The sequence below is a fragment of the Pseudophryne corroboree genome, chromosome 8 (genome assembly GCF_028390025.1).
Source record: "Pseudophryne corroboree isolate aPseCor3 chromosome 8, aPseCor3.hap2, whole genome shotgun sequence".
Lineage (NCBI taxonomy): Eukaryota > Metazoa > Chordata > Amphibia > Anura > Myobatrachidae > Pseudophryne > Pseudophryne corroboree.
In genome coordinates this window covers 54,487,635-54,510,625 of record NC_086451.1, presented here as the reverse complement: position 1 = coordinate 54,510,625, position 22,991 = coordinate 54,487,635, and the positions used below count along the sequence as shown (strand labels likewise).

The window sequence follows — 22,991 nt, the reverse complement described above, 5'->3', positions numbered from 1 at the left end:
CAAGATCGTGTGCAAGTATTCCTTGGAAATTCGAGAAGCAACTTCTCCGACACACATGAGATACCATCAGTATGACTGTGACGAACTGTCTTATGATCCGTTTTGACAACGGAGAGAGCAGCGGAAAATGGTGGAGCCAGATACACGATGCTGAATGACCACATGAATGTGAGAGACTCCACCGCCACTGCCCTTGTGATCTGTTGTTTTGTACACATACTGAGCTTTTGTAATTGTGGCGAGATGCCATCATGTATACCTGAGGGTAACCCCAAGAAACACCTCTGGATTTAATGTCCAGTTTTCAGGATCCAAATTCTGACGGGTGAGATCATCTGTCTAACAGATGTCCACTCACGGAATAATCTCTTGACATTTTCACATAATAGTATTCTGAGCCATTGAGAATTGGAGTTACCTGCCGCATTGCCATGCGGCTTTTTTTGTCTCTGTATGCAACTGCCGTTGCGTTGTCTGACTGCCCGTGGTCAGACTGAAAGCGAAGCATATAGTGCATTGTAAAATTCACGTAGTTCCAGAACATTTATCGACAGCAATCTATCGTGTTTTAGAACCTCTGTCGCTGATCTTTTGTAAACTACAACTCCTGAACCTCTGCGACTCTCGTCCAGAGTATTATACACCCTCGCCCCTCTGTGGGAAGGGCGAGTGAAGGGCGGCGAAATAAATCGCTTTAAAACGCATTATTATCTTAACTAGGTGAATACACCAATGTACCGTTAGTGTGCGTGATTTGCACTAATTACTAGATGTACATTTGTTCTTGCTGGTGTAGTAGGTAAATGCTTTGATTTACCGTATTTATAATATTACCTAGGAATTGACATCGTTTAGACGGAATTGTATTATGAACGTGATCTGCTACCGCAGTATACATTAGTAGCGCAAGTTAGAGGAACTTTGTTGAGACAGAGTTCTTATGAGCAGATCATCTAAGATAGAGAAACTCTGTTGCGACAGAGTTCTTATGTGAGATGAACTATCATCTTCCAACATCACTTTGGTAAATACCAGAGTATAATAAACGGTAGACCTGAAATGGTTAATGGTTGTGGCGATTTGCAAACGCTAAAACCTGTGATGAGCAGTATATGCATTGTGAAAATCAAGTGCAAGTATGCAATTTTGTGGCTCCAATATGCCAATACCAACCGCAGCAAATCCATTTTCAAACTGCAGTAAGTGACTTGCTGATTGAAACTGCGACAGCGCTGTATGGTTTTGTTACCCCAAACAGAGGGGAATAAACAACCCTGACTCTGTTGTTGTACTACAGCCTGTATTATAAAGACAGCTGAAACCCAGCAGAGGCCAAATGGCCACCTGCCAAACCGTTCGACTGAGGCAGTCATGTCCTTTAACTGTAACTAGCTGAAACCTCCATGAGTTGAAGTTTGGAAACCCCTCAAAAGTAACATTTAAAGACACGCTTCCACAATTGGAAAAGAGGTCATCAAACTACTGGCTTGCTGACCGTAGCGTCCTGTCGTTACAAGGCGTGAGTGTTTTGTACCAACGCCTTGAAAACTGAAGTCTAAAGGGATTAAATGCCGGGCCAAGTATTCCGTTTTGATACTGGATGCGGTAATGGCTGAATATCCAATTTAGGACCAACAAGCTGTGGCCTTGTCGTGCTGAACTAGCGACAATGAAAAGTGAGATTCGAAGTACCGTCGTTAGAAGAAGCTTTACAGATATACTCTGCAGCTTCTTTTAACAGTAATCTCATTGTTTCCATACATAGTCTAGTGACCCAAATGTTTCTTGGGTCTTTATAATGTTTGACACAGACGCATTTAGCAATGGCGGATGGCGTCATCTTGGAAACGATTAAATAGTGGTCAAAGTGTAAAAATGGAGACCTTGACTCACTGTAATTTAGCAATGTATGTTGGCAACAACCCTGCACTATCTGAGTGCTGGTCTAATGTAGCCTTCTCACTCGTAGTTATCGGTGTGAGATTTGACATAGAATCGTGCATTAAATTATAAAACCAGTTAAATAAACACTGTGATACCCAAAGGGAAAATTGGCCCTTTGGAAAGACTGTCTTTTGTTAGAGCTGGCGGAATAACTTCCGAGACTCCTATGTTTATTTGTATTGCCAATGCTTAAAATAGGACTTTAAAATTATTTTTGGTCTGCGCTAGAGCCTTACTCGCTATGCAGACAGACACCACAATAGGCAACGGACAGACATTGCACGCCTATGACGTTATTATGTCATATATATATTTTATTGCTGAACAGCATATTTATATTAAACTCATGGTTGTTTCTCTCTACGGAAATCGTAAGTAAAAAACGAAAGATTTATTCGCTGTGAAGAGAAAACAGAGTAATCTTTATGAAAAGCAGTTGACATGGCATATGAAACCCGAACCAAATTCCTACTAAGACCCCTGCGCCTCTGGTGGCTTAGAGATGTAGGGCAGGAATGTTCTAGAATTATGTAGAAATACAGTTTACATGGCTAACTTATGCTGACCAAAAATTCCCACCAACACCCCTGCGCCTCCTTGTGGAGTAGAGGTGTATGGCCGGAATGTTCTGGAATTATAAACTGGAAAAACAGCAACGATTAAAATGGCCGTCATGCCATGCTTTCACAGACAATCACAGTACAGGTTACCTGCTGCAGTGTTAATATAGGCTTAATAGCCTAGTATACATAATTATCCTATTATACAGTGATAACAGGTGTAGGATACAGTAAAATACATGCATTTAGTTAGCCTCCATTACTATGAACACTGGCTGCCGTGAATGTTATTATCTTGCAGCCTTAACAGAAAATAACAGAAAACATGGTTAAACCTGCAATAGGTTATGCCACTGATAGCCTATTGGCAGCCAAAGCCTCATATATATATTATATATATATAAAATGTGCTTAAACATATAATCACAGTTCATACTGATATTATACACAGTGTCCCTGGCAGCAAAAAGCTTCATTATATATTATATATATATAAAATGTGCTGAAACCTATAATCACAGTTCCCACTGATATTATACACAGTCTACAGTTTTATACTGATGTTATAGCCCATGACACTGTTTAAAACGCTGCGCTGCTTGTGAGGTAGTTTGAGCAGCCTATTTTTAACCCATGCAGCCTTTGCTGCTGCTATGGGCATTACTCCCCCTCCCCCCCCCTGCATCCCCATGTTACCTGCAGCGTACGGGGATCGGGTGCAGGGAGAGCAGGAGAGCGCTGTATATAGGGCCGGGGAGCCGTCCGGAAGAGCGGCCGGCACCTTCCTACAGCAGTACACAGTCTCCCTGTGTCCGGCATCAGCGGCGTGCGGTGTCTCACTGGAAGAGCGGCCGGCGTCCGTGAGTGACGTGCGGCCGCTCTTTAGCACACGGAGAGTCTCGGCGGCGCCTCTGTAGTGTTGCCGGGCAATCAGCACAGTGAGAGCGGCCGGCGTCTGAGTGACGTGCGGCCGCTCTGCGCGTAGTTCAGCGGGACCCCTTCAGCGGCGTGCTCAGCGGCGGTTACAGTATTACACTTTCACACAGCAGGGCGGCAGCGTGAGCTGACCGCCCTGACACCCATACCTTGTGCCGCTTTCATCCTGGCTGTGACGAGCTTCTCTCTGTAAGCTCCGTTTCAGCCTCCAGCTTCTCATCTTGTGACGGGGCTTCCTGTAAGCTCCTTGCAGCTGTAGCTCCTTCCAGCTCTTTGTCTCATCCTGGCTGTGACGGAGCTTCTTTCTGTAAGCTCCGTTCAGCTTGCAGGAGACAGTGGCTGCCTGTGGCTGTGAGGGTGCTCTTTGTGAGGACCGACACGCCATGCGCTGCCTTATAGCGCCTGTGGCTGTGAGGGTGCTCTTTGTGAGGACCGACACGCCATACGCTGCCTTGCAGCGGCACCATCCCGGACCCATGTTTTTCCAGAAACTGGGACGGGAAGTGTAAAAATTAAAAATAAAAAGTAAAATGAAAAAATTAATAAAATCTTCTGAAATGTGGGCATTCCCACAAGCCGATGTTCATGCTGTGAGCACCGAAAAAACACTGACAAAGTACACTGAGGTACTCGGGGATATGGAGGGGGGGAGAGTCCTAAATTTGAATATTCAGTGCCTTTGTTCGGCTACGCCCGTCCATATCCCAAGAGTACTCCAGTGACCCCTAGTGGATGATAAAGAAATTACTAATACAATGTGTCATTAATAACCAATACTAAAACACTGCCTGCAACACAAAAAGCACTCTTCGCACATTTTTCCTCGACACCTCGGAAGGATGCAAGCAGAACTGTCGGCGCCTGCTGCATTCACGCCTGAACTGCAGAACTGAATTGCTGCCAGCAGGCGCCCTCTAGTGGCTAAATAACCCAAACCGTTAAATCACTCTCATGTTGTCCATAGGAAAAAAAAAAAAAGAAAAGGAAAAAAAAAAAAAAAAGATGTCAAGTTATCCCTGAACTCCAGGAGATGAAGGCCCTACACATTCACCCCTCTAAAATGATTCTTCCACTACTTTGCTTTTGAACAGGACAAACCTTTTGATATGCCCAACAAGCCAAGAGTTCTTCACAACCTAAAATACTGCATTGGTGGGACTTCTAGATCTTAACTAATTTTGACTGAAAGTCACACTTATTGCCTGTGATGGTATCAATGCCTACCTGCAGTGCTAATGGTTTTGTAACCACTGTACAGAGATTGAGAATGGCAGACAAGACCACAGCCATACTAGTAGATCCCTTTGAGGTGGAACAGAGAATGCTTTGGATATTGGATTTAAGTGTTAAACTGGGCCTTCTCTTCACACAACAATGAGGGCATGGAGAAGGTAGCCTAAATTATAGCTGCTGCATGATCGTCTCGTTGTGCAGTGCTGCGTAACAGGTCAGCCACTTATAAATAAAACCTTTCACGCACAAGTAGGCCAAAGTTGTAGCCTACATAGAAGTTTAAGGACAAAACCAACAACTCCTCAGAAACTGCACTGACAACACAACTACAGAAGAATTGTAGATTTAAGAGGTTTCTAGACTTAAAGAGTCAATACCTGTGACTAAGTACACATTAAGTTTTCATAAAAGGTGTAGAAGATACCAAGGTTTCCATGTGCTCCCTAGTGGAGGAAGAAATATAGATGGTTCCTCTAACCATGATTACTTATCCCCAATGGGCCACACTTTTACAATATCAATACAATCACAGCACAATGCAATCAGTACTTACATTTCTGGGGAGGATACAGGGCGTTTATTTCCAGGTTTACCAGCTGAACCATCTTTGCTGGATTCTAGAAGCGAATTGATAAATTAATAAAACACACAAATAAGGAAACAAAAAACACTAAAACATAATAGATGGACAAGAGTGACTTGTAGAACAATGTGCAATAATTGCACACAAATGCATAATTTACCTTGCAGCCACCTAACTTGTGTGGCGGGTCCATAGCCCTTTTCATTGCGCGCAGCAATGCGGAAGATGATTGCAGGTTTTGTGGTGTAGTCTATATGAGCATTGGAAAGGCTGGAGGACTGCACAAGACACGAAGGATTAGGGCCACAGTATACCCGCATGAAGGCCAGCTGAGCTGGCGTTGTAGACTTCTGTTCACTACTCTGATTGCTTTGGATGGCCAGATATACAGAGTACTCGATGATCTTCCCAGATGTAACAGAAGGAGGTTCCCACGTGAGGTGGGCACCATCAGGGCTCTGCAAAAATAAAACATGCATGGCACGTTAGCTACAACGGAAGTAATGACAAACCCTACATCTAGAAAAAGTAAAGCTCTTCAGCAGCACAAATTACTGGGCTCCCTCACAAGATAATTTGTGTCATAAAAGCAGGGTTTTATTTTTCATCCATGTCTATTTATCTCGAGATTTTAAGTGGGTGGGGAAAGCCAGGAGCAGCAGAAAGCAGACTGCAAAGCAGAGGACTTCCAAAGCTCCTTTAACCCCCTACTGCAGAGGTTTTCAAACCGTTCTCAAGCCACCCCAACGTTCCAGGTTTTAGGTATATTGATGGCTCAGCACACATGGTTAAATCAAATATTGACTGAGATGCTAATTAAGTCACCTGTGGACAAGCATGGATATACTTAAAACCTGGACCATTGGGGTGCCTTGAGGACCACGTTTGAAAACCTCTGCCTACAGGATCCAGTTTAACCTTCAAAGATCTCCTGCATCAGCACCCTCCCTTCCCTTCATCCAACCCCCCCCTTTCCAGGCAGTCATCCCACTTCCCCGCTGCCTACCACCTCAAAGACATCTCACATGCTGCTCCATGTTTGTGAAATGCATTCCTTTAATCTATTAATCTCCCCTAACCTCCACTGCTTCAAGCGCTTCCTCAAATCCTACTTAATCACCGTAGCCTATAGGATCTCTGCCTGATCTTGTCTTCCCTCCACCTTCCCTAACCGGCTTGTTTATTCCCTACTACTTTGCCTTACTCCTTCCATCAACCTGCTATTGCTTCCTCTTCCAACATCATGACATTACTCGTGTCATATGTAGCACTATCATTCATTCATAGCCCTGCCCATCCAATATTATATCAAAATGCTACCAATTTAATAAAGCTGACCTGTCCTTCCAACATGACACTAACCCTGTCCTATGCAGCACTGTATATCCAATATCAGGATGCTACCAATGTACTATTTAGCTCTGATGATCCCCGTCAACCCCACACAAACCTCCTGTAATGTATGTATACGTATTATCTGTAAGACGCAATACATTTCTGGAACTCCGTAAGTAAATAAACAAACAAAAAAGTAAACAAGGCAATAAGCTCATTTATTTTTCATCCACTAGGGGTCACTGGAGTACTCTTGGGATATGGACGATGTGATAGCAGGGATAGGCACATTTAAATGTGTAGCCCTCCATACTCCCAAGATGCCCCAGTGTTTTTGTGCATTCATGGGATATCACGTTCTGGATTGAACTCCAGACCTTTTTTTTTTTTCTTTAACTGTCATTTTTAACCACAGCCCTTCCCAGCTTATTAAGAAGCTTGAGTCCGGGTCTTAGCCCTGCCAGACAATCAGCATGAGCTGATTCCAGCCTTGGCTGCAGGGAGCAGGACAGAGCTTGGAGAAAAGCTCTGTCAGTGCCTCCAGACTCATTCAGTGCGGTGCAGAAGGAAAGTATTAATCCAATCCCCAGCACTCCTTGGGTTACTGCTATCCTTTGACCGATGCCTTCCACGTCACTCCGTTCACAGAAACATGCTATGTATTATCCCCAATGGCGGCACTCACTCAGGACTCGTCACTTGTCAGCTTGATAAAAGCGCTGAAACGTTGCCAGTGACAGCAGAGTCCTGTTATTTCTACACGAGTCCTGAGTGCCGCCATTCGGGATAAAATTATCCCTATCATGTAGATTTCGGCCGCACACAGGTAATGAAGAGTCATTACCTGTGTGCGGCCGAAATCTACATGCTATTATTGGATCCCCTGCCAGGGAGACCTACGGTGAGCACCGGGGAGGTATACTGCTATATTTGGAGTGCTAACCGAATTGCTTATGTGAATGAGTGTGTATATATGTGTTCACAATCATACATACACACCTAATTATTAAGAAAAGAAAAAGAAAAAAAAACACCACATGCTGAGACGCCATTTTCACACTTCCTGCTTCTTCGTTTGTCTTATAATTTACCGGTATCTCCGTGTTACATTCTAAACAATTCAATGCCACTGCTCATGTCTCTGGAAGACAGGCCAGAGTCAGAGAGTGAGGTCACTCAGGGCTCGGGCATTATTGATCTAATCAGGGCGGTACGCCAGGTGCTAGAATTCACTACCACATTGTTTGCTAAGAGACAAAGGGTGACTGGATGTTTCCTTATTCAGATTCTCTTAATAAGCAGTTGGCGTAAGCATGACAAAATCCAGATAAAGTTTTTCTATGCCACAGCGATTTCTAGGTTATGACAACTAAATGGGAAAATGCGCCGCCAGTGGATTATTCAGTTTCAAAACTGTCAAACAAGTAAACTATTCCAGCCTCCGCTGCAACAACGCTAAAGACACCTGTAAACGTAAGCTGGAGACCATATTAAAATTCATGTATACATTGCTTAGATCTGCTTTAGTTGGAATTTGGGTTAACAAGGCAGTGGTTGCATAGGCAAAACAACTCTGGTTAGGCCTATAACAGGGTCTTTCCTCAGACCAGCTTATACGTTTCGCCAATCACATTTTTCAAATCAGCCGAGTATTTAGATATGGCTTCTATGGATGTCGGACAGGCGAGTTCTCGGCTTTCAGCTTCACTAATTATGGCCCGACGGGCGCTTTGGTTACGTTCTTGGCAGTCCGAGGCAGAGTCAAAACAAAGAACAGAAGTGTTGCCTTATACTGGCGATATGTTATTTGGTCCTGCATTAGACAAAATGTATTTCTCAGGCTACTGGGGGAAAGTCTGTTTTCCTACCGTTGCCCACACCAGTGCCTAAGAGACAAATATGCTAGACCAGTGTTCAAATATTTTAGACCTTAGTCCTTTCGAGGCCAGGCTCAAGGAGCAACCGTACAGAGTAGACGTGGTAGAGGACGTGGTTTTCATCAAACCACTAACTGTCGTCAAACCACAAAGCCAACTGAGAAACTGGTGGCATGATGGGCTTGCAGCCCATCTCGTATCTTCAGTTGTGGGAGAACGCCTTTAAACATTTCACTTAGCGTGGTTTCAGACGTCCACCTAGGGGTGGATCCGCAATTTAGTGCTCAAAGTTAACAAAATAGAGTTAGACTGTCAACCACCAATGCGTTTTTTCAAGACAGGTCTGCCTGTGTCAGCAGTTCGGTAGACCGCTATTCAGTCTCTCGTACATTCAGCAGTTTTAATTCAGGTACCCATACACCAACAAGGTCAGGGGTTTTATTCCAATCCTTTTTAGTACCAAGGCTGGACGGCTCGGTCACACAGATATTGGACCTAAAGGGGGCTCAATCAGTACGTCACATACTACAAAATTCAAGATGGAATCCCTGCGGTCAGGGATTGCAGGTTTAAAAACACAGGAATTCATGATTTTGCTGGATCTCAAGAATGCGTACTTACACATTCCAATTTGGTCACCGCATCAGGCGTACTTAATGTTTGCAGCACAATTTCAGGCACTACCGTTTGGCCTCTCATCAGCGCCTCAGGTATTCACAAAAGTAATGGCTGAGGATAGCTCATCTTAGATCCCTGGTAGTGATAATAGTGCCATACTTAGACTACCTTCTCATCAAGGCTTTGTCTTAACAAATACTCCTTCAAAATGCCTTAATGACGTTCAATATACCAGTTCAGCACGGTTCGCTTGTCAACTTAAAATAAAAAAAAATCAAGCCTGGTCCAGTCTCAACAAATTAATGTTCTATGAATGATTCTGGATACGGTAGATCAATGCATTTACCTGCCAGACGAGAACGCACAAAGAATTCGTCATCTAGTACAGTTAGTGCTCAACCACGGACGGGTGTGGTATGGAAGGTAGATTGTACCTAGGTCGACCGGGTCTTTAGGTCGACATGAGGTTTTTCTAATGTTTTTTTGGTGTCGTTTTCTTGACCGGTAACCCCAATTAGTGCACAGTGTCCGCTCGCCGTGCTTCGGGCAAGGTGCCTCGCTTCGCTCGGCAGATTACCGTTCCAATCGTAGTCCACGTGGATCGTTAAGTATGAAAAGGTTCAAAAAATGAAAAATCGTGAAAAACTCATGTCAACACTTTGACCTGTCGACCTAGAGACCCTGTCGACCTAGTTACGGTCGACCAAGATAGTGTCTACCTAGTTACTGTTGTCAGTCGAAAAATATTGCAGTACACACATCACGTACAAACCACACACAGATGGCCTCTGCGCGTGTACTTGTTCTGCCGTGCGTGCACATATCCGCAATTTGCGTATGGTCGCTCCCGCGGTCCTGCGCATTAGCGCGTGGTATGGGTATTTACGGTAGAGTTTGTGAACGCATGGAGAGCTATCAAAACACATTACATACTTAATCCAAATAGTGCACAATGTACACATAGCCTCCCTGCACCACATATGAAATAAACAACAGTTTAAATGGTTTCAGAACAAAGAGATTCGCCTTTACAGAATAGGAGGGGACAGAACAAGGTCATAAGGTGGTGTTTGGTATCCAGCTGTAGGGTATTTTAAGGGTAACATTCCGGTGTTGGTTTGAGGAAGATCGCATGTTCCTGCGGATAGTTATGTGCAGAAGCAGAATATAGATATAAACTGTATTTACTGTACATTATGTATGCGGCGGGAATCCAGACCACCCACAAGAGAAGTTGGGAAAGACATCGCCTACCTATACAAACAGACCTATGACCTGTCCTGTACTGTAGAAGTGCATTCCTGTGTCCAATGGACAAAGGGATTACAGTATCTATTGAATTGCTTTTGGAATAAGTGTATAAAGAGAGCCTGCTTCTTGCCTGGTACATCACAAGACTCACAAAGTTATCTATTTGATGACAGAGGACCGGGCCGGGAAGCGCAAGCGAATCTACTCAAGTATGTATCATTGAATGTAGCCATTTACTCTGTTATATTGTATTGTATTATTTATATTGTAACCCCCTTTCAACAATAATCCACTGTGGTGTCGGAACACAGCGGTTAAATCACAATTGGTGTCGTGTCTTCATTGCCCTGCTAAGGTTTAAAGTGTTTTATCACTGCATTGCATTACTGTGAAGGTTTAAAGTGTATCTCTGGGTGCGTGCGCGCTGTGTGTACTTTGTGCCCCCAGCGCGGCGTTTGTACACTAAGTCCATACAGTGATACGGGACTCCGTACGCAAACAGTGTAAAAAGTACGTAGCGTGTGTACTAAGTTTAGCAGCCGCAGCGGCTCCATGGTAAAGTGTATTCTAAGTGTGTATAAGGTATAGCTTTCTTTCCTGTAAGATAATCGACATTATCACTGTCGACCTAGAGACCGGATCCCGCACGGACAGTCTCTGTGCACTTGACTGTTAGGAAAGATGGTGGAGCCTTTCGAACCACTCCAGTTCGGAAGATTTCACTCACGTCCTTTTCAACTGGATTTTCTCGCACAGTGGTCAGGCTTTCATCTACAAATTCATCAGATGGTGCGGTTGTCACCAAGGGCCAGAGTATCACTACTCGAGTGGCTGCACATATAAAAACTCACCGCAGGAAAAAGATTCGGAGTCTGGAATTGGATAATTCTGGTGACGGATACAAGTCTCAGAGGTTGGGGAGCAGTAGTCTTACATTGTCAGCTTCAGGGTCTATGGTCAGACAGAGAAAGATTACTGCCAATAAATGTCATGGAACTCAGAGCAATTTTCTATGCTCTGCGACAGGCAGTTCATACACTCCAGACTCAGACTGTTCAAGTTCAGTCCGACAACGCAACGGCAGTCGTATACATCAACAAACAAGGGACGCAAAGTCGCATGGCCATGCAAGATGTTGCTTGAATCCTAAATTGGGCCAAGCATCACCAAGTGATATTGTCGGCAGTCTTCATTCCAGGAGTGGACAACTGGAAAGCAGATTATCTCAGTCATCAGGATTTTCATCCAGGAGAATGGGCTTTACATCCAGAGGTGTTCCTGATGTTAGTCCAGTGGTGGATTACCCACACATGGATCTAATGGCATCTCGCCAAAATCAGACAACCAAGTATGTGTCCAGAACAAGAGATCCAAAGGCAGCGGATGCTCTCACAATAGCGTGGCCGTACAGCCTCGTGTATCTATTTCCACAGTGTCTGCTGCTTCCTCGGGTGCTAAAGCGAATCAAACGAGAGACCACGACAGTCATACTAGTGACGCCTTATTGGCCTCGGAGAGCTTGGTACTCGGATCTCCGTGGTCTACTCTCAGACCATCCGAGGCTGCTTCCGCTACGTCCAGACTTTCTACAAGAGGGTCCGTTTCTTTACCCCGACTTAGCGCAGATGGGTTTGACGGGGTGGCTGTTGAAACCGCTCTTAAGACGAGAGGGCATTCCAGTCGGTTATAACAACCATGATAGGTGCTAGAAAGCCAGTTACAACAGCTCATCATCATAGGATTTGGCGAGCTTATAGTGGTTAGTGTGAAGCTCGAAAGTTTCCGACATCTTCTTTCAAGTCATCCCGTCTTTTGCTATTTTTACAGATGGGGTTAGATGGAGGACTACATTTAGCGACACTAAAAAGGTGCAGGTTCTGCTTTGTCAATTTTCTTTCAGCGCCGTTTGGCTCTTTTGCCAACAGTGCACATGTTGCAGCAAGGCGTCCTTAGAGTTCAACCACCGTTTATACCACCTACAGCTCCATGGGACTTTTTGCAGTCCTCAACTTTGAAACCCTTACAAGTGGATAATAAGATTTTAAACCTACCGGTAAATCTTTTTCTCGTAGTCCGTAGAGGATGCTGGGACTCCGTAAGGACCATGGGGATAGACGGGCTCCGCAGGAGACATGGGCACTTTATGAAAGACTTTGACTCTGGGTGTGCACTGGCTCCTCCCTCTATGCCCCTCCTCCAGACCTCAGTTAGAGAAACTGTGCCCAGAGGAGACGGACAGTACAAGGAAAGGATTTTTGTAATCCAAGGGCAAGATTCATACCAGCCACACCAATCACACCGTATAACTTGTGATATACTATCTAGTTAACAGTATGAAGAACATCATATCATCGGCCCAAACCCGATTAAACTATAACATATCCCTTATGTAAGCAATAACTATATACAAGTCTTGGAAAATATGGAAGAAATTGGAAAACTGCGCTAGTCGTATCCACAGCCCCCTTCTAGCTGGTTGCTGCTGATGACACTATGTGGGATTACCACCGGATCCCACTTGTGGCGTAATCAGAATGATAAATGGGTGTCTTAGCGCACACCTAGCATAAATATAAATTATAACCTTATAGTTGTTCAGTAATGTCCACAATGAGACAAGGTTGCAAATATGTATAAATTTTATTTATAGTAATAAAAATTCATATAATATATATCAAACAAAGGAAGTGTGTTTAAAAAAGTGTATATTAAATTTATAAAAACGGATTATAGTTAATAGCTCATATATTTGGAATTAATAAAAGAATATATTTCCTAGTACCGGTACACTAGACTGACAAATGACATACACAAACACATATACACATAAATGAAAGAAAATATATATATATATATATATATATATCCAGGTGAGAACACTGTGTTGGCGTTTTACCTCACTGGACTTTAGAAGTGACAGTTTAAATCCCAGGTATACGAAAATGGGATGTGTCAGTCTTTCCTTGGATATTTAAAACTGTCAGTGCTGGCTGTAACTGCAAATGTCTCTCAGTATTCTTTATAATCAGTGCAAGCTCAGTTTAGGCTGTCAAAAGTTCTAATGTTAATGCTGGATATAGTTGTTTAGTACATTTCATTGGCAGTACTCCATTCATAGGTCAAAAAATGCTGGTGTGGGGTGTAATTCCCACCTACCTTATCCTGCATATGTTGCGGTATATCACCCGTTGGTAGTGCAGTGGAATATGCCCAATAGTTTTGTTTTCCTCCTGCTGGGTGTGACGTTGGTGGAGTGGTGAGGTATTCTGTGGTCTGCCGGCAGACTTCCGTCTCTCCGTGTGTTCCTCTGTGCGGTCACGAAGACGGATCGATTTTTCTGCAATCAACGCGTTTCGCCTGTCACAGGCTTCTTCAGGATGGCTGCATAATCGATCTCCAGTATTCCTCTCCTTTTATCCACTGCGGCTTGGATCGTTTCACTTCCGCCCTCATTAGACATGGTTCTTTGATATCTTTGCCCTTATCCTGCACATTACTTATGCTTGAAAAAGAAAAACTAACAGACATATAACATATAACACTGGGACAACATTGTTCAAACTATATTGATATATTTCTAAAATTACCTATATATATGAGCTGATTCATTTTTCTATTGGAGTGAATGTCCTTTTTTCTCGGGTCATTAGCTGATATATATATTACACTGCCCATATTATATCCTGGATTCTACACTTAAATTGATATAGCATTTTTTTGGGAGACTGTATTCATATTTACACTTCATTGATTTATATATTATTTATTTATAAATTACAAAGTGTATTGTTTAACATTTGCATGGGGGGGTAACTACTATATGTTCCGATTTTCCATATTTATTTCAAAAAAGGGAGGATCTCCAGATCTATATTTAGACCTCTCGGGGTGAGTGTACCCAACTCGTAGATCATTTTCGTTTCTTCTCTTGCAAGAGAATTCTCCAAATTCCCTCCTCTCCATGGTTGCGTAACTTGTTTTAGTCCAATAAATTGAAGGAGACTAGGGTCCGATTTATGCATTTCTTTGAAATGTAAGGGTATACTGTGGTCTTCCCGTCCGTTCTTAATATTGCAGAGATGTTCTTGAATTCGAATATGTAGCTTTCTCTTGGTTTTACCCACATATTGCAGGCCACACGGGCAAGTGAGTATATATATTACTCCTGTTGTGTAACAACTGATTCTTCCTTTCACTTTAATTGTTCTTTTATTTGAAAAGGAGGTCACTTCCTTTGTTGACTTCACCGTATTCTGTCTAGTTTTTTTACAGGCTGTACACCCCCCACATCTGTAGAAACCTTCATTCTTCTGGTGTTGAGGTTCTACTGGTTTTGTACATAAATGGCTTTTGACAAGGGTTGTTTTTATAGTTGGTGCCCTTCTGTAGACTATACGAGGGTATGGTGGTAATGTGTCCTGAAGTTCTTCATCTGCTTTGAGTATGTGCCAATGTGCTTTTATGCTTTTCTCCAAAAGCTTACTTTGTGAGGAGTATTCTGATATAAACAAGACATTGGTAGGTTGTTTTTCTACATTCCTGATCTTATATGTGAGAAGGTCTTCCCTCTTTATTTTGTTAATTCTTTCATTCTCCCTTCCAAGGTGTTGTGTGTCATAGTTTTTCTTGGTAAAGTTCTCTATCATTCTTTCTGCTTGTACCTGGTAGTCCACACTTCTTGAACAGTTCCTCTTTACTCTCCTTAGCTGTCCCCCTGGTATGTTCCTGATCCAATTTTTGTGATGGTTGCTTTGTGCATTTAAATACCCATTGCAGTCAGTTGGTTTGATGTATGTCTTTGTCTCCCATTTGTTGTTCTCTGAAAATATTGTCAGATCCAAGAAATTGATTGATGTCCTGCTCATATTAAACGTGAATTCCAGATTCACTTTATTGATATTCAATTGCTCCAGGAAGGTTTTGAGTTCTTTCTCTTCTCCTTTCCATATTATAAGGATATCATCTATGAATCTAGCCCATAGTTTTATATTCTTTTCAACCGATGTATTCCTCCATATATTCTGGTCCTCCCATTCAGCAAGAAATAGGTTTGCATATGACGGCGCGAATTTACTTCCCATGGCGGTCCCTTTCACTTGGACATATGAATTTTCGCCAAATTGAAAGTAGTTGTGTTGTAATATGAATAGCATTGATTCAACCAAGAATTGTATCTGTTCATTTTGAAGTCTGCTGTCCTTTTCTAGCCTTCTTTTTACAAAGATCTTCTTCCCATAAAACAAAAAGGATATATTAAGGATACTACCCATGTAATCAATTTAGTAAACAGCATAGAATGGGAAGAAGATCTCATACTGGCAACATGTGACGTCAGATCACTATATACCTGCATACATCACGAAACAGGATGTGAATTTGTAAAAAGAAGGCTAGAAAAGGACAGCAGACTTCAAAATGAACAGATACAATTCTTGGTTGAATCAATGCTATTCATATTACAACACAACTACTTTCAATTTGGCGAAAATTCATATGTCCAAGTGAAAGGGACCGCCATGGGAAGTAAATTCGCGCCGTCATATGCAAACCTATTTCTTGCTGAATGGGAGGACCAGAATATATGGAGGAATACATCGGTTGAAAAGAATATAAAACTATGGGCTAGATTCATAGATGATATCCTTATAATATGGAAAGGAGAAGAGAAAGAACTCAAAACCTTCCTGGAGCAATTGAATATCAATAAAGTGAATCTGGAATTCACGTTTAATATGAGCAGGACATCAATCAATTTCTTGGATCTGACAATATTTTCAGAGAACAACAAATGGGAGACAAAGACATACATCAAACCAACTGACTGCAATGGGTATTTAAATGCACAAAGCAACCATCACAAAAATTGGATCAGGAACATACCAGGGGGACAGCTAAGGAGAGTAAAGAGGAACTGTTCAAGAAGTGTGGACTACCAGGTACAAGCAGAAAGAATGATAGAGAACTTTACCAAGAAAAACTATGACACACAACACCTTGGAAGGGAGAATGAAAGAATTAACAAAATAAAGAGGGAAGACCTTCTCACATATAAGATCAGGAATGTAGAAAAACAACCTACCAATGTCTTGTTTATATCAGAATACTCCTCACAAAGTAAGCTTTTGGAGAAAAGCATAAAAGCACATTGGCATATACTCAAAGCAGATGAAGAACTTCAGGACACATTACCACCATACCCTCGTATAGTCTACAGAAGGGCACCAACTATAAAAACAACCCTTGTCAAAAGCCATTTATGTACAAAACCAGTAGAACCTCAACACCAGAAGAATGAAGGTTTCTACAGATGTGGGGGGTGTACAGCCTGTAAAAAAACTAGACAGAATACGGTGAAGTCAACAAAGGAAGTGACCTCCTTTTCAAATAAAAGAACAATTAAAGTGAAAGGAAGAATCAGTTGTTACACAACAGGAGTAATATATATACTCACTTGCCCGTGTGGCCTGTAATATGTGGGTAAAACCAAGAGAAAGCTACATATTCGAATTCAAGAACATCTCTGCAATATTAAGAACGGACGGGAAGACCACAGTATACCCTTACATTTCAAAGAAATGCATAAATCGGACCCTAGTCTCCTTCAATTTATTGGACTAAAACAAGTTACGCAACCATGGAGAGGAGGGAATTTGGAGAATTCTCTTGCAAGAGAAGAAACGAAAATGATCTACGAGTTGGGTACACTCACCCCGAGAGGTCTAAATATAGATCTGGAGATCCTCCCTTTTTTGAAATAAATATGGAAAATCGGAACATATAGTAGTTACCCCCCCATGCAAATGTTAAACAATACACTTTGTAATTTATAAATAAATAATATATAAATCAATGAAGTGTAAATATGAATACAGTCTCCCAAAAAAATGCTATATCAATTTAAGTGTAGAATCCAGGATATAATATGGGCAGTGTAATATATATATCAGCTAATGACCCGAGAAAAAAGGACATTCACTCCAATAGAAAAATGAATCAGCTCATATATATAGGTAATTTTAGAAATATATCAATATAGTTTGAACAATGTTGTCCCAGTGTTATATGTTATATGTCTGTTAGTTTTTCTTTTTCAAGCATAAGTAATGTGCAGGATAAGGGCAAAGATATCAAAGAACCATGTCTAATGAGGGCGGAAGTGAAACGATCCAAGCCGCAGTGGATAAAAGGAGAGGAATACTGGAGATCGATTATGCAGCCATCCTGAAGAAGCCTGTGACAGGCGAAACGCGTTGATTGCAGAAAAATCGATCCGTCTTCGTGACCGCACAGAGGAACACACGGAGAGACGGAAGTCTGCCGGCAGACCACAGAATACCTCACCACTCCACCAACGTCACACCCAGCAGGAGGAAAACAAAACTATTGGGCATATTCCACTGCACTACCAACGGGTGATATACCGCAACATATGCAGGATAAGGTAGGTGGGAATTACACCCCACACCAGCATTTTTTGACCTATGAATGGAGTACTGCCAATGAAATGTACTAAACAACTATATCCAGCATTAACATTAGAACTTTTGACAGCCTAAACTGAGCTTGCACTGATTATAAAGAATACTGAGAGACATTTGCAGTTACAGCCAGCACTGACAGTTTTAAATATCCAAGGAAAGACTGACACATCCCATTTTCGTATACCTGGGATTTAAACTGTCACTTCTAAAGTCCAGTGAGGTAAAACGCCAACACAGTGTTCTCACCTGGATATATATATATATATATATATATTTTCTTTCATTTATGTGTATATGTGTTTGTGTATGTCATTTGTCAGTCTAGTGTACCGGTACTAGGAAATATATTCTTTTATTAATTCCAAATATATGAGCTATTAACTATAATCCGTTTTTATAAATTTAATATACACTTTTTTAAACACACTTCCTTTGTTTGATATATATTATATGAATTTTTATTACTATAAATAAAATTTATACATATTTGCAACCTTGTCTCATTGTGGACATTACTGAACAACTATAAGGTTATAATTTATATTTATGCTAGGTGTGCGCTAAGACACCCATTTATCATTCTATATACAAGTCTTGCAGAAGTAGTCCGCACTTGGGACGGGCGCCCAGCATCCTCTACGGACTACGAGAAAAAGATTTACCGGTAGGTTTAAAATCTTATTTTCTCTAACGTCCTAGAGGATGCTGGGACTCCGTAAGGACCATGGGGATTATACCAAAGCTCCCAAACGGGCGGAAGAGTGCGGATGACTCTGCAGCACCGATTGAGCAAACAGGAGGTCCTCCTCAGCCAGGGTATCAAACTTAAAGAACTTTGCAAAGGTGTTTGACCCCGAACAAGTAGCAGCTCGGCACAGCTGTAGTGCCGAAACCTCTCGGGCAGCCGCCCAAGACGAGCCCACCTTCCTAGTGGAATCGATTTTGGTAACGGCAAACCTGCCGTAGAATGCGCCTGCTGAATCGTGTTACAGATCCAGCGAGCAATGGTCTGCTTTGAAGCAGGGCTGCCAACCTTGTTGGCTGCATACATGACAAACAGTGCTTCTGTTTTTCTGATCCTAGCTGTTCTGGCCACGTAAATTTTCAAAGCCCTGACCACATCAAAGGACTCAGAATCCTCCAAGTCTCGTGTAGCCACAGGCACGACAATGGGTTGGTTCATATGAAAGGATAAGACCACCTTAGGTGGGAATTGAGGACGGGTCCACAACTCCGCTCTATCCATATGGAAAACCAGATAGGGGCTTTTATGTGATAAAGCCGCCAATTCCGAAACCCGCCTAGCCGAAGCCAAGGCTAACAACATGACCACCTTCCAAGTGAGATATTTCAACTCCACAGTTTTAAGTGGTTCAAACCAATGTGACTTAAGGAAACTTAACACCACGTTAAGGTCCCAAGGCGCCACCGGAGGTACAAAAGGAGGCTGAATATGCAGTACTCCATTCACAAAAGTCTGTACTTCAGGTAAAGAGGCCAATTCCTTTTGAAAGAAAATGGATAAGGCCGAAATCTGAACTTCAATGGAGCCTAATTTTAGGCCCAAATTCACTCCAGTTTGTAGGAAGTGAAGAAAATGGCCTAGATGGAATTCTTCCGTAGGAGCATTCCTGGCCTCACACCAAGAAACATATTTTCGCCATATTCGGTGATAATGTTTAGACGTCACGTCCTTCCTAGCCTTCATTAGCGTAGGAATGACCTCATCCGGAATACCTTTTTCCGCTAGGATCCGGCGTTCAACCGCCATGCCGTCAAACGCAGCCGCGGTAAGTCTTGGAACAGACAGGGACCTTGTTGTAACAGGTCCTGTCTTAGAGGAAGAGGCCACGGATCTTCTGTGAGCATTTCTTGCAGATCCGGATACCAGGTCCTTCGTGGCCAATCTGGAACAATGAGAATTGTTCTCACTCCTCTTTTTCTTATTATCCTCAACACCTTGGGTATGAGAGGAAGAGGAGGAAACACATATACCGACTGGAACACCCATGGTGTCACTAGGGCGTCCACAGCTACCGCCTGAGGGTCTCCTGACCTGGCGCAATACCTTTGTAGCTTTTTGTTGAGACGGGATGCCATCATGTCTATTTGAGGTAGTCCCCACCGACTTGCAATCTGCGCGAAGACTTCCTGATGAAGTCCCCACTCTCCCGGATGCAGATCGTGTCTGCTGAGGAAGTCTGCTTCCCAGTTGTCCACTCCCGGAATTAACACTGCTGACAGAGCGCTTACATGATTCTCCGCCCAGCGAAGAATTCTGGTGGCTTCCGCCATTGCCACTCTGCTCCTTGTGCCGCCTTGGTGGTTTACATGAGCTACTGCGGTGATGTTGTCTGACTGGATCAGAACTGGTCGATTGCGAAGTAAGATCTCTGCTTGACGTAGAGCGTTGTATATGGCCCTTAGTTCCAGGATGTTGATGTGAAGACAAGTCTCTTGACTTGACCAAAGTCCTTGGAAATTTCTTCCCTGTGTGACTGCTCCCCAACCTCGGAGGCTCACGTCCATGGTCACCAGGATCCAGTCCTGAATGCTGAACCTGCGGCCCTCTAGAAGGTGAGCACTGTTAAGCCACCACAGGAGAGATACTCTGGCCTTGGGGGACAGGGTGATCCGCTGATGCAATTGCAGATGCGACCCGGACCATTTGTCCAATAGGTCCCATTGGAAAGTCCTTGCATGGAATCTGCCGTATGGAATGGCTTCGTATGTTGCCACCATCTTTCCCAGAACTTGAGTGCAATGATGTACTGACACTTGTTTTGCTTTCAACAGGTTCATGACTAGAGTCATGAGTTCCTGCGCTTTTTCCGTCGGAAGAAAAACCCTTTTCTGGTCTGTGTCCAGAATCATGCCCAAGAAGGGCAGACGAGTTGTAGGATTCAGCTGCGACTTTGGAATATTGAGAATCCAGCCGTGTCGCTGTAACACATTCAGTGAAAGTGATACGCTGTTCAGCAACTTCTCCAGTGATCGCGCTTTTATGAGGAGATCGTCCAAGTACGGGATAATTGTGACACCTTGCTTCCGCAGGAGCGCCATCATTTCCGCCATTACCTTGGTGAAAATTCTCGGGGCCGTGGAAAGCCCAAACGGCAACGTCTGAAATTGGTAATGACAATCCTGTACCGCAAATCTCAGGTACGCCTGATGAGGAGGATATATGGGGACATGCAGGTATGCATCCTTTATGTCCAGAGATACCAAAAAATCTCCCCCTTCTAGGCTGGCTATGACCGCCCTGAGCGATTCCATTTTGAACTTGAACCGTTTTAAGTAAAGGTTCAGGGATTTTAAATTTAAAATGGGTCTGACCGAACCGTCCGATTTCGGAACCACAAACAGAGTTGAGTAGTACCCCTGCCCTCTTTGAAGCAGGGGAATCTCTACCACCACTTGTTGAAGACACAATTTGTGAATCGCATGTAACACTATCTCCCTTTCCAGGGGTTGTTTCGGTAGAGCCAATTTGAAAAACCGGCGAGGAGGCACTTCTTCGAATTTCAGCTTGTAACCCTGGGAAACTATTTCTATTGCCCATGGATCCACCTGTGAGTGGACCCAGACGTGGCTGAACAGTCGAAGACGTGCCCCCACAGGCGCCGACTCCCTCAGGGGAGCCCCAGCGTAATGCGGTGGATTTTGCAGAGGCCGGGGAGGACTTCTGTTCCTGGGAACTAGCTGTGTTATGCAGCTTTTTCCCTCTGCCCTTACCTCTGGCAAGAAAGGACGATCCACGTGCTCTCTTGCTTTTATTGGAACGAAAGGACTGCATTTGATAATGAGGCGCTTTCTTAGATTGTGAGGGAATATATGGCAAAAAATTTGATTAACCTGCCGTAGCCGTGGACACGAGGTCCGAGAGTCCCTCTCCAAACAATTCCTCACCCTTGTAAGGCAACAACTCCATATGTCTCTTGGAGTCGGCATCACCAGTCCACTGTCGGGTCCATAAGACACGCCTAGCAGAAATAGACATAGTGTTTATCCTGGAACCCAGTAAACTAATGTCTCTTTGAGCATCCCTCATATACAAGACAGCATCTTTTATATGCCCTAGGGTCAATAAAATAATATCCTTATCAAGAGTCTCAATATCCGTTGATAAGGAATCTGTCCATGCTGCTACAGCACTACAAACCCAGGCCGACGCAATAGCCGGTCTGAGTAACGTACCAGAATGTGTGTAAATGGACTTCAGGGTAACCTCCTGCTTGCGGTCTGCAGGATCCTTGAGGGTAGCCGTATCTTGGGATGGAAGCGCTATCTTTTTTGATAAGCGCGTCAAGGCCTTGTCCACCCTAGAGGAGGATTCCCACCGTATCCTGTCCTGCGACGGGAAAGGATACGCTGTTAGGATCCTTTTGGGAATCTGCAGTTTTTTGTCTGGAGTTTCCCACGCTTTTTCACATACTTCGTTCAGCTCATGTGAGGAGGGAAAGGAGACCTCAGGTTTCTTTCCTTTATACATGTGTACCCTCGTGTCAGGGACAGGGGGATCCTCAGTGATATGCAACACATCTTTTATTGCGATAATCATATATCGAATACCTTTAGCCACCTTTGGCTGTAATTTTGTATCATCGTAATCTACACTGGAGTCTGAATCTGTCTCGGTATCTGTGTCAACTATTTGGGATAGTGGGCGCTTCTGAGACCCCGAAGGTCCCAGCGACATAGGGACAGGCATGGGTTGACTCCCTGACTGTGCCCCAGCTTCGGCTTTGTCTAGCCTTTTGTGCAATAAATTAACATTTGCACTTAAAACATTCCACATATCCATCCAGTCCGGCACCGCTGACAGAGACCTAACATTCATAAACTCCCCCTCCTCCTTAGGTGAGCCCTCAGCCTCCGACATGTCGACACACACGTACCGACACCACACATACACAGGGAAGCTCTTTTCTGAAGACAGGTTCCCCACCAGGCCCTTTGGAGAGACAGAGAGAGAGTATGCCAGCACACACCCCAGCGCTATATGACCCAGGAATAACACAGTAAATTAATGTTTACCCAGCAGCGCTGTTTTATGTATCTGCGTCAATTATGTGCCCCCCCCCCCCCCCCCACACACACCTCTACTTTAAAACCCTCTGTCACCGTGTGTCAAGTAGGGGAGAGTCCGGGGAGCTTCCTCTCAGCGGTGCTG

The 22,991-nt window shown here is 43.4% G+C and overlaps 1 protein-coding gene and 1 pseudogene across 6 annotated transcripts in view; both read right to left on the bottom strand.

Annotated features, from left to right (window-relative positions):
* Nucleotides 1-22,991, bottom strand: part of HCFC1 (host cell factor C1) — a 94,508-nt gene that overhangs the window by 5,057 nt on the left and 66,460 nt on the right. For all 6 annotated transcript variants that reach the window (XM_063936394.1, XM_063936393.1, XM_063936392.1 and 3 more), the window contains exons 24-25: nt 5,417-5,714; nt 5,227-5,290 (exon numbers count right to left, since the gene is read on the bottom strand). In XM_063936394.1, the coding sequence (XP_063792464.1) occupies nt 5,227-5,290; nt 5,417-5,714 (362 nt within the window). The remainder of the gene's footprint in view (nt 1-5,226; nt 5,291-5,416; nt 5,715-22,991) is intronic.
* On the bottom strand, nt 2,262-2,364 carry LOC134953817 (U5 spliceosomal RNA; annotated as a pseudogene).